Source organism: Egretta garzetta, unplaced genomic scaffold (genome assembly GCF_000687185.1).
Source record: "Egretta garzetta isolate BGI_Z169 unplaced genomic scaffold, ASM68718v1 scaffold95, whole genome shotgun sequence".
In the NCBI taxonomy this organism is placed as follows: Eukaryota; Metazoa; Chordata; class Aves; order Pelecaniformes; family Ardeidae; genus Egretta; species Egretta garzetta.
The window spans coordinates 840,816-853,037 of record NW_009259590.1 but is presented as its reverse complement, the minus strand read 5'-3'; the positions used below and the strand labels follow the sequence as shown (position 1 = coordinate 853,037).

At 46.6% G+C, this 12,222-nt stretch overlaps 1 protein-coding gene across 1 annotated transcript in view; it reads left to right on the top strand.

The window, feature by feature from the left end:
• Positions 1-12,222, top strand: part of LOC104125547 (protein kinase C eta type) — a gene marked incomplete at its 5' end in the record, with an annotated part of 64,386 nt that overhangs the window by 35,555 nt on the left and 16,609 nt on the right. Inside the window, 2 exon segments of the mRNA XM_009638018.2 lie at positions 7,630-7,768; positions 8,714-8,902. Coding sequence (XP_009636313.1) covers positions 7,630-7,768; positions 8,714-8,902 — 328 coding nt within the window.

Below are 12,222 nucleotides of genomic sequence, written 5' to 3'. Positions count from 1 at the left end.
CCGGGGAGCACCGGGAGGGGACTGATGCTCTGATGTGGTCTGGGGAACCGGCTTCCAGAGAGACCCCGCCAGCAGGAAGGGGTCAGGCAGATGGGGAGCCAGCAGCGCCGGGTTGCAGCCCATCTCCACCAAAAAACCCATGGTTCTACCTTAACCCGGGCAGATGGCTTGCAGAAACTTGTCCTTATGCTTGAAGGGCTGCTTGACTTGAAGATTAAAATGTAATAAGAGAGTGCTTCTGGGTACAAGTGCTTGCCAGTCTGAGTTCAGTCTGAAGCCCAGGCAACACAGGAGGAACGTATTTTAAAGCTTAGGCAGACTTGCCCCCGTGAGTGCGTAGGTGATACAGAGTGCTTTTGGACATGCTGAAGAGCACGGATGCAGGTGGGTGTGAGGATCTCCCTCTGTCTTGCAAAAATTTAAACCCCCGTGACCTTGCCCTCCAGAACAGTCCTTGGCCGTGCGCTGTGGTGTGAGTTTTCAGAGAAGTTCAGCCGTGTGTTCTGGCGTTGTATCTGACCCTGGCCACGAGTCCACATTGCATCACTCTATACCATCCTGGTGTCTGCGAGAGAGGTGGAGCCTGCTTCGGAGGCTGCGTGACTGTAATCCATCATGCCTTTATCCCAACACACAGGTGCAGAGCATTTCAAAAGGTTTATGCTCTGCGTGCCAGTGTGGGTGGATTGGGTGAAAGAGAGAAAAGCCATGCGGCTCTGTTATATTCTGCCACGTTCCCCCTCCGCAGCCCTCTGCGGAGTCCGTAGGATGTGCTGTGGCTGTAAAATCCCCAGGAATGGTGCTGGGCTCCTGGCTGAAGAACTGCTCAGGTACTGAGATGCCTGTGGGACCAACCTTCACCACAAGCCTCCTCTGCCTCCCACAGCTGCACAAAGCAGCCGGCAAGGACAGGCAGCTGTGTCCTGTGCCTAGCAATGAGTGGAGTTCCACTCTCTCATACCACTTATCCTGGGTCTGAGTTGGAGTCTTGTATCATTATGTCACATTTTGGCTTTTGCTGTGTGTCTGGGAAATGCAGAAGTTCAGTCTGGAGCCCCCGTGGTCCTTAAACACGTGTGGTCAGCTTTTCAAAATGACTTCTGGTTGTTAGGACAGAGCAGAAGGGCACCTTGCTATGTTTCATTCCTTTGTGGTAATTATGAATTACAAATACCTGGAGCGATCTTCCCTTCATTTCTGTTCCGTTACGTTGCACTGCAAGTTGCAGTGTGCCTGCTGCAGTCGTGCTATCTGCATGCATAGAATCATAGAATGCTTTGGGTTGGAAGGGACCCCTAGAGGTCACCCAGCCCAACCCCCCTGCAGGGAGCAGGGACACCTTTAACCTGATCAGGCTGCTCAGAGCCCTGTCCAACCTGGCCTTGAATGTTTCCAGGGATGGGGCCTCGACCACCTCGCATGCTGATGGCCTGAACAGGTTTGCCCCTCAGAAGTTGGTTGGAAACTAGAAGGAAGGTTTTCTTTACCCAAGAGAGTGTTTTTTTCAAGAAAAGAAGGAGCTGAAGTTACGTTTTGCAGTCCCTGCACTGTATTTTGACGTTGCTTCATGCAGTGCAACAGAGCGCATGGACTAAATCCTGCAGGGTTTAGGGATTGCATTGTGAAGCTGTGGGTGCATGAAGCAACGCTTTCCATCTCGGCACGTCAGCCCCGAGAGGCGGTGAAGGTAAGTGCCTACGCGCTGGTTACATGCCATGCGACAGCGCTGAGCCTTACCTCCGGTTCTTCGCTTGGTTCTGTGTTCAGGACGGGCCCTCTGTAAGCTCCAGCTATCCTGATTTTCCCCTTTAAAGTAGGACAGGACTCAAATCACTGAGGCTGGAAGGGAACAACAGCTTGTCCTCTTATTTGGCAGCAAAACTCAGGATTCCAAACTGTGTTTCTCCAGCTTGGTGCAGCTCGATCTTTTTCTGGTCTCTGCTTTGTGGCTCCCTTTTTCAAAGGCTAGCAACCTGGTTTTTCATTCGTGATTTCAATTTTTCTCCCTACCCTAAAGATGTGGTATCAACTGAGCAAATATCAGCAGCTCAGCCTGGGTTTTTATCTCTTAGCTCTGGTAGAATATACTGCAGGTGCCTTCTTTAGCCTGTATTTACTGCTACCTGCGGAAACTCAGCCTTACCTGGGCTTTGGAAATTTGCTTAAATCTTCATTGATGCTGTAAGAATATGAGTTTCTGGTTATAAAAACTTACTTGTCCATAAAAATAAGTGCTGTTTGGTTGTTATTAGAAAAATGTGGGAGATGCGAATCATTTTCTGTGAAGGAATTTTTAAGCGAGTTCTCCACAACCCAAGGCACATGGGATTGGAAATAGCCTTAATTCCCAAAGTGGTATGAAACCTTGGGAATAAAATGTGCAGGTCCCTAGTCCAAAGCCAGTGGTAATGGAATTGCAAAGATATTTATTTATTTTGAGTTTGGTAACTGAGTCTCCAAAATTTGGTGTGGAAAGGAAGATAGAAAATTGTTTCAGATTTTGTGGGCCCAAAATAATTGTTAGGGCTTCTTTTAAAGCATCAGTATTTTTTTGCAACTCAAGAGAGTGTTGGTTTCAAGTAAAATAAAATATTTTGGTTTGGGTTTTATTAATGAATGCAAAGGAAAATGGGAAACAATATTAGCTTCACATGAGTATTTAGGGCTTTACGTAAAACTGAGACCTCCATCTGTTCTCCTCCTTATTTCATCACAAAATTGGTTTAAATCTGTTGTACACTGTATTTGGAGCAAAGCCTCCAACTTGAAAAATCCTACCTCTTCAATAAGTATCTTACCAACTGTGCTCTTCTGCAGGTTGTATGTCTTTCATTCTCCTCTGTTGAAATCCCTTTGTTTTGCAAAAAATAATTACAGTTTCACTGGAGCAGGAGTTGGAAATGTGTATTGCTTTGGCTACCAGAGTGGGCAATAGAAACGCATTCTTCTCCATCATGATGGAGATTTCAGTATTTCTATGAGGCAGAATTACTTCAGCAGAAGAGGTGGAGAAAAATCAAAATCTACTCCCTGCCTGCAAAGAGGGTTTGAATGTACATTTGCTCACCCGAAAGGCGTTTCCAGAAGAATGTCTGAACAGCCTTGCATGCTGAAGACTTGAAAAAGCAAAGAATTCCCTTTCAGAAATGTCAAAATTATTAATTTAGCTAATTCCAGGTTTGGGGATTTTGGTTTTAATTTTGTATATAAATATATATATATATTTTTTAATTTGGCTGGAGTATGACACTCGTCACGCCTATGTTTGTGGCTAGCTCCCACTGCTCTGTACCCACATCTTTCATGACTAAATGATTTCATCGAGATTGGAAGAGCAGGCTTTTATGAGCTTTAAAGTGGACCTTTGGAGTTACCAAACCTGGAAGAACCTCGAACTGAAGCACTGAAACTGGAAGCAAGTTTCTGCCACCAGTACTTCTGCAAAGAAGATCCTGACTACATGCACAGCCCTTACAACACAGGGTGGTGAGACCAAGAGAGGAAAAAAATGCCAAACCTTATCCTTTCAAATATAGTTTCTACATCAGGAGTGAGATGATCTGAGCAGACCGAGTGGCAGGTACGAGTATAACACCTATTCACTGGCAAAACTCCCTGGTACAGGGAAACCATGTTTGACAGATGCTTCAGAAAAGGACCGGATCATCTGCAATTGTAATTTTGGTTTGGTTTTTTTGTGTTGGTTTTTTTTTTTTTTTTTTACAAATGTTAAACTCAAGTGGCAGATATATAAAGAACACCTCTTCCAGTGAGTGACGCTGAAGCAGCTCATTTTGTCATTTCTTCTGGGTCTAGACTAAACGGAGGCCGTTAAGCCACCGTGCCGTAGCTGCCGGCGAGGACAAAGGCTGCCTTTCTGAAGCCTGTTTTCTAGTGGAGGTTTGCCAGTGAAAGGCAGAACCTCAGCAGGACCTTAGAAATGCAGCCCTCAGAAAACCTCTCCGCCGTTATTGCTTCACTGAACTGCTAAAAATATTGAATGGAAAATGCAAGTATTAAGGAAATGAGGTAGATTTGGGCTTTCTGAGCTGGATGACTTCCAGTTTCATCAGCTTCCCGGAATCCTTGCTGTGAAAATGAAGAGCTCCTTGTAAATCTCAGAAACCTGTCAGTGTTTTTCCTCTCATGTGGCTGTGCTGGTTCATGGGGTACAATGTGTGGGGAGACCTGCCATTGTCCAGCAGCGAATACAGACCTTACAGCTTCTGGGATTGCTTGAGACAAATGCTCAAACACAAAACCAAACAGCGACTTTCCCAGAGAGTTATCCTATGGGGCTGCCGGAGAGGAGCCATGTGGCTGAGCCTTCCACTGTGCTGGCCAACGAGACGACCTGCTCCAAGGGGGAATGCGTGGGGCCATCTTCTGGGGCCTTGCCAAGTGAAGAGCATTGAGAAGTCTTGCTTGGTCACAGGAGGTCCTCTTCTAAAATGATCTGCATGTAGTCAGAGCGTCCAAGCAAGAGAGAGCAGATTAATGTCGCGTTACAGGTTACGTAAAAATAGAAAATGCAAGTTTTGGATTTCATGTTGCTGGAAAGAAGTAATGAGAAGCTGGTATCCCAAAAGCAGGAGGAGACAACAGGCGCTCTTAATGGGTTTAACATGCAATGTAGAGAAGCCAAAGGGCTGGAAGTTTGCCTAGGGTGGTTAAAACTATACTTGCTCAGCGAGAGGCAGACAGTTTAAGTGTAATGGTTATTATATAGAAAGAGGCTCTCTGGGAGGATGCAGCAAGCAAAGAGTGCTCTTGCACCTGCAGAGTCCCTTGACGATGAGCATCATGTATCGTACAGCTAGTAGGGATTTTTTTCTGCAGCATGTCCTGCGGGGCAGAGGCTGAGAAGTGGCAGAGTGGCTGGCGATCGGGGCTGCAGAGCTGACCCTGCTTCTTGCCTCTGCTCCTCAGGCTCCCCGTGAGGGGCTGTAACCTGCTCGGCTCAGTCAATGTATGTGACCATTTCTGCTGGCTCGGATATAAGGAAGGTGTATTTTGAGGTATTCCCAGAGCATGCCGGGACGTGGCAGATGTTTTGGGGAGTGCGAGGAGGTTTGGAGTGGGGATCTCCAAGGACGTTCACCAAAACTCCCCTTCCAGTCGCACCTTTAGGGGCACCCCGCAACAGTCAGGCCTGCCCAGGACCGAAAAGGTGTTTGCTGCATTTAAAACCGAGCCAAGAATAAACTGCGTGTTTCAACTGCATCCTCGCAGATTCCTGGAGACAAGGCCTGCCTTCATGCTCGGAGGGCTTCCCTGCCCTGCCAGGAACCACAGGGAAGAGCAACAGGAGCTGTGGCTGTAAACTGCTGCTGAAGGTGTACTGTCATGGGCGAGCACGTACAATAGCTCTCACTGTGCTCGCCTAAAGCCTTTCCAGGACGAGCCTTTGCCCACATGCCTTAGCAGCCATTTTTGATTCTCAGAAGGGAAAAAATAAGTGTCTTCTGCTGAGCATCCCACCCAGAGCAAACACTGCAGCGTAAGGCAGGCGTCGGCACTGTCCTTGGCATCCAAATTTCTCTGGCCATGGGATAGCTGGTGGGCCTGCTGGGAAGGGCAGCATCACTGCAGAGGGCTTTTTGCTGGCTTGTGTTGCCATGCTGTGTTCAAGTTGAAGAGAGAGGATGTATGTTCTTGCGATTAAGATCCAGAACTGGAATTCAGGAAGCTGGTGTTTGGTTTCAGGCTCTGGAATGGGCTGCCCAGGGAGGTGGTCGAGTCCCCATCCCTGGAGGTATTTAAAAGAAGGATAGATGAGGTGCTTAGGGACATGGCTTAGTGGTGGGATGGCAGTGCTAGGTTAGCGGTTGTACTTGATGATCTTAAAGGTCTTTTCCAACCTAGACGATTCTGTGATTCTATGGTCTTGGCTCTGGGGGATGCAGGCAAATTTCTTAACTGCCTTGCTTTCCCATCCATTCAAAAGAAGCTGATAATACTTTTTCTTACCTCTTTAGGACAGGTTGTGGCTCTGATTGTCCAGCACAATGTGGCATTGGTCTTTCCACTGCAACAGTGAAGTCGAGGGAGAGCTGTCTCAAGGTCCAGAGGGGGCTTCTGGTGGTGGTGTGGGCTGTAGAAATGCCAGTGCACAACAGAGCAATCGACCACCTGATTTTCACTTTAAGATCATAGATGGAGGACGAACAGGAACATGCTGGGTTCAGATTTCTGCTCACCCATAGGTTTTCATATTGATACAGAGATGCCATCGCCTGTGTTACCACCCTCCCCATTGCTCCCCCTTTCCAGGGAAATAGATGTCCACCCAGAGGGCAAAATGGATCAAGTTTCAGCATGGATTTCATGAAGGAGCCCTGAGACCCTCAAATGTATTTATTCATTTGATCCTTATCTGGGCATCTGAATGCCTTTGAAAGTGGCTTTGTCTAGGCCTATAAGGTGTCCTCCATCTCAGTAAAATGGCGATGAGAACACTTCCCTGCCTCGGAGCTGCTATGAGGGCTCTGCGCAGCTTTTGGGCCAGTATCTGAGGCAGTTCAAAAAATGAACTGTGGCCTGTTTGTACTGCACAGAGCTCCCATCACGGCTCTTTCCTCCATCTGTGCTGTGCCTAGAGCTCGTCTGGCAGCTGAAAAGCAGAGGTGCTACGAGCTGGTATGTATTTTTAGGAAGGCATTGCCTAAGTCTGCAGATGACCCCGTGCTTTCTGGTCATGTTCCTGACGGCGCTTCTGACTGTGGGCTATTCCCTCAGGCAATCTCAAGGTCAAGCAAGCTGATAAGCTTTGTTAGGTCTTTGTCATTTTGGCAGCTGAGGATGAGGAGCTCCGGGGCTGTTAGAGGTGACGTATTGGAAAATGTGCCTTTGGCTGCAGGTCTCTTGTGGCAGTGACAAGGAGGTCCCCACCCCAGTGAGTGCTATGGGGGACATTAATTTCTTACATTAGTGCAGTCCCGCTGGAATCAACACATCTGGGAGGACTTTAAGACTTTGCCTTATGATGGAGGCATCCCGTGCTGGCCGAAGATTCCCCCAGCCCATGGGGCGTGGTGCCAGCAGGGCATTCCTTTTCTTCTCAGCTTGGATAATGCTCCAGGTGGGGTTTATCAGTCAGGCTTGCCCTGATACAGGGAAGTCTGGGCCTTTAACCCCCCACACCTCAGGAGAAGAGGGGATCTGCTGTCCCTCTGAAGAAGCCTTGTATGCCTCCCCGGCTTCAGCTGTATGCCCGCAGCGCGGTGCTTTGCTGAATCAGAGCGCATCCCGTGCGGTGCGTTTTGCTGCATCATAACATCGTTACGCAATTTGACAGCTCTGGCAGCCTCTGCTCCAGTGACTCCCAGAGCTAAATGAGCAGGAGCTCTGCCAGCCAGGCTTGCGGGCTGCTTGGAAAGCCATGTGGGCGAACTCGTATAGCACCTGCCCGTATTAAATGCAGTTTGGAAGAATGGTGCTTGTTCCTCCCTCCTTTTTGTAAGCGATGAAGCAAAAGAAAACCCCTCCTGCATGACTTCTGTTTATTTTTTTATGATGATGAGGCTTGTCCAGTTTACAGGTTAAGCTTCTGAGGCCTGGGACGCTGCCTCCGTTGGTGCTGGGGCTGCTCCAAGCATGTAGCGACTCAGTGAATGATTCTCGTTACAGGGACTTGAAGCTGGACAACGTGCTGCTGGACTATGAGGGTCACTGCAAGCTGGCAGACTTTGGAATGTGCAAAGAGGGCATTCACGATGGCATTACCACAGCCACCTTCTGTGGTACACCAGACTACATCGCTCCAGAGGTATAGGAAACCTTTCTTTGGCCAGGAAAACTTGGTTACAATACAAAAAGCACAGGTTAGCTTTGGAACAGCAAGTATACTCTTCTGGTGTCTTTAGCTACACCTTATTTGACTGCTGGGTGCAAGGTTTCCTCCTAGATGCGCACTTGTTTTATCGCTCCCTTGTGCAAGCAGAGCATGAGTAACCCTTCAAGCTGCTGTAGGCACCAAGAGGAGCCTATATTTTTCTTTAGGAAGCATGAGGTGAGAAATGGAGGCACAGCTGCAAAGAGCTTGAGAGGCACATACAGATACTGTCCCGGTTTGATTTGAAAGGAGATTGAATTCTCCCTCGATTCTCAGTTCCTTTTTCTACCTCCTCCCATTCCCTGTCATTCCCCAATCTCACTACAAAATTAATAAACACCTCTTTAAGGAACAGCTGCCCTCCAGATGCTGCCAGATGTTCTGACAGGGTTTCAGATCCTTCTTCAACACAATTGAATTTTTGTCTGTGGTTGGCGTTTGTGCCTTTCTCACACGCTCGTGCTCCTTCCCCTCTCTGGTGGAAAGCCTTGCTGTTAGAGACGGGTAAGCATTTCCTTCCCAGGGGCAAGAAAAAGGTGATGTCAACCCACACATGTGGCTGCTCTGCCAATTTTGCTGAAATGCCCCTTCTCCTCCTGCTAAGCCCTAGCATCATTTCTAAGGGCTTGGTTCCCAGGTGACCCTCTGAGCAGCCAAGCTAGTTCAGCCCTTTTTTAATGCATCTGATGTCCCTTTGTGCTGATCTGGGGGTTCCCAGCTTGAGATCACCTATATGTTCCTGAAAATATAGCCAGCCTACCAGAGAGTGCTGTTAGGATGTAGTGAGAACATCTGCGTTAGTGTTTCCAAATCCTTTTTCCTCCCCTGTTCAGTTTAAGAAACTTCAGCGTTGATATTTCTTTCCCATCCCTTCTCCAGATCCTGCAGGAGATGCTGTATGGCCCCGACGTAGACTGGTGGGCGATGGGCGTGCTGCTGTATGAGATGCTGTGCGGCCACGCGCCCTTTGAGGCAGAGAACGAGGACGACCTCTTCGAGGCCATTCTGAACGATGAAGTTGTCTACCCAACATGGCTCCAGCAGGACGCAGTGGCAATCCTCAAAGCCGTGAGTTCCTTTGGCCATTTCTTCAGCCTAAATCTAGCAAAAGAAAACAGGGCTGGAGCATGGGCACTCAGAAATTGCAGTTACCCTGACCCTGACCCTTTCCTTATCTTGGATTGAAGGGTAAACAAAAAAAAAAAAAAAATCCTGCCACACTTAGGTGTGTTTGCATAGTTCTGTCCTTTATACAGTTCAGCAGCCAACTTGGCAAGCCAAGTGTGTGCATGTCTGTGTGTCTGGGCATTCCCCTGCTGACTTAATGACTTGCAACATACGGTCATCTTCCAGAACAGAAGCAGCAGGTATACACAATATTTAATCAGTAGTGATCATATGATTTCCATGCGACTGGAGTGGTGAAGAAGTGAAGTCTTCATGATAATCCTTCGTTCTGACTGTTGGTAATACCAGCCATCCCCCGGGGATTTCTGCCTATCTGCATACAAAGACAGGCTTTTGATTTTTATGTGTTTGGGAGAAAAAAACCTGGGGCTGTACAGCAAACAGTTTGAGGAGAGGTGTTGCTGGCTACACTTAGTCCTTGTTCGACCGTGTATTTCTGAATTTTCCCAGGAGCTCCCTTATCCACATGCATCACATCTTTGCATGTGACATGGGAATGAAGCTTTTTAAGATTTCAGGCTCTGTGTGTACAAACAGAGCCTAGCGCACTGGAACTGCCTGGCTGTGCTCTAATGAATCAAAAGGTGATTAAATGACGAGGGTGTTATCCTAGGAATCAGGGGTCCTAGCTTGGCTGTTCTGCTACTGACTTCTTCCTGCCTCTGATCAAATCACTTAATATCCCTAAGCACCCTTTGGAGAGAGAAGGATCAGAGCATTCCCTTTCCTTTCAAAAGCACTGTGAACAAAGATGCATTTAAGATTGGATACTACTAAATATTGTGGTAACAGAGGACCTAAGAAATAGTTGGATAAGATAGTAGTAATTCGTAGAAATTGTGAAGCACTGACTCAAAGAAATGGGGCAATGAATGATGAGAACATTTAAAGGAAAGAGAGGAGTGTGTTTTCATCAGATCTTTAGCGAGAATCTAGAATTTTTCTGCTGAAAGGTTTGTGTTGTTTATGAACTGAGCAACTACTTTCTGTAGCTGAAAATGTATCTGATAAATTCCACAGAAATCAACCGAGAATAAAATCCTCTTCTTGAGGAGGCAAAGGCTTGTGCTTTGAACTCACAGGTTGTGCTCAGGAGTGAACGTTTGTCATGCCGAAGGCCCTCTTGGGTTTTGGAAATAACCTGGAACGTATTTAAAATAAAAAAAAAAAAAAAAAAGTGGAGTTCAGACTCATTGCAGCTTCTGGTGCAGTGTTCATGTTGTTGGACTGGGACTCTTAAATGCCTTAGCCAATTCCTCTTCTGCAGTGACAAGTAATAGCGGAGTGGATTTGTTGTAGGTATCTTGCATGAGATGGAGGTAAAATGTGGTCAGGTAGGTGCTCATCATAACAGGAATTTCAGGGTAGATGAAAATATGATTTGTGTTTTAGCCTCTTGATGAAATGCTTATTTTCCCAATTCTGATAGGAACCTCATAGAAACAGCCAGTGCAAGCTGCAGTCACCCCAGGCTGCTCTAGCCCATGGTCAGAGCCCAGCTTTGTAACAGCAGGTCCCTTCTGTCATTAACAGGCAAGTGGCGTGATGAGGGTCATTGGGGAAAGAGGGCCAGAATTGAGGAGGGAGCTAAGAATTTAAATAGAGATCGACCAAGCGTCTCCAAAACTGCACAGTTATCTTGGCAATTGCTGGTTACTTGCCTGCAAAAGGTCTCCTCTGCTTGTCTGCTGTGTCACGTGTTGCTGGTGAAACCCAAAGGAAAGCAAAACTGCCTCTCTGAAATGCACGTGCATTGCTCGAGAGAAGCACTACGCTATGTCTGCCTTGGGAAGAAGGCTGAAATTTAGGGCATTAACCAGGAGCTGAAGTCTTTACTGGACCATCAGTTCTTCAGTGTTTGTGTTCCCTGGGTGGCTGCTACCTAGAGGTGACTTTTGCATCTTATTTTTAGGCAGTGATGATAGTTGGTTACAGCCTGAATTTCTGCATCTTCACAGTAGCTGCTTTTGGGATCAGGAGCTGTTCACTAGAAGAGCTCCTCATTTCCTCCTCCCTTTCTTATGCTGAGGTTTTAGAGGCATCAGAGCATGTTGGCTTTAACGGGAAGGAAACATCCTGTGTGGGGATCGTCTGGGGCTCTAGGCTGAGATGGATAAAACCCACACACTTTGATTTCTTTTGGATGGTAACAAAAGTGATCACTGCTGACGTATTATATTTGCAGCATACTGATAATGTTTGGTCAGTGTTTTTAGGTGTCAGTGTAACACAGAGTGGTGAACCTGGCTTTTTCGTTCACTTGTGGCTGTTTTATGAAGGCAGTCAGTAGTTTTTCTAGCTGCTAAATGTGTAGATTTTTTTTTTCTCATGGACTTCTGATGCTAATATTATTTCTCTTAGATAAAGCATTATTACTATGTGAGCATCTTCTAATCCCTACTATGTTCACCTCCAACAAAAAGTGAACTCAAGCTCCCTGATTTACAGCTGCGACACTGCTTTCTAACCCATTCTATTAAGAGCTCTGGAAAATCAGAGCGCTCAACTACTGCAGTGACATAAATGATTATAAGTAATTACATGGCATGGCTATGGAAGACCAGGGAATTAAACCTGGGCTCTCTTGTATTGCAGGCTAAGGCCTTAATAGCCTTAATTTCTGGATTACCCCCTCACTAAAAGTTCTGGCCTCTAACCTTGAACAGGACTACTGAGAATTCACTTAGTCCTGAGTGCTACAAAGCTCTGAAATGAAAATCAAATTCTTCTGCCAGGAAGATGCAATTAGGTGTAGGTGCTTAGAGGTGCTCTACAAATGGATATATCTGGGTTTAGAAAGCACTTGATCCGTTTGCCTTCATGAGGAGCTTCACTGTAAACAAGGATAATAGGTTTTAGGACCCATTTCATGGATGCTGTTACTTTGTTTTGCTTTCATTTACAATAATTGTACTTCTCCAATTTCCCCCCATCAGAAACCACCGGATTTCTGAAGGATGTATCCTGTTCATCTTTTCAGTTTCCTGATAATAACTAAAATATGTCCTTAGGACTTTGGCTAGGTCAGTGGGTGTTCCTGGTGTGTTTTTGAGCACTGGTACCAAGGAAAACAAAACCACCCTCAGTGCCCTGGGACCTTGTTTAGAATTGAAAGCAGAAGTATTTGTGCTCCAGAAAAAGAAGTTTTATCTACTTCCCTTTTTAATGTTTTTTTTGTCCCTGATATTTTCCCTCAAAAG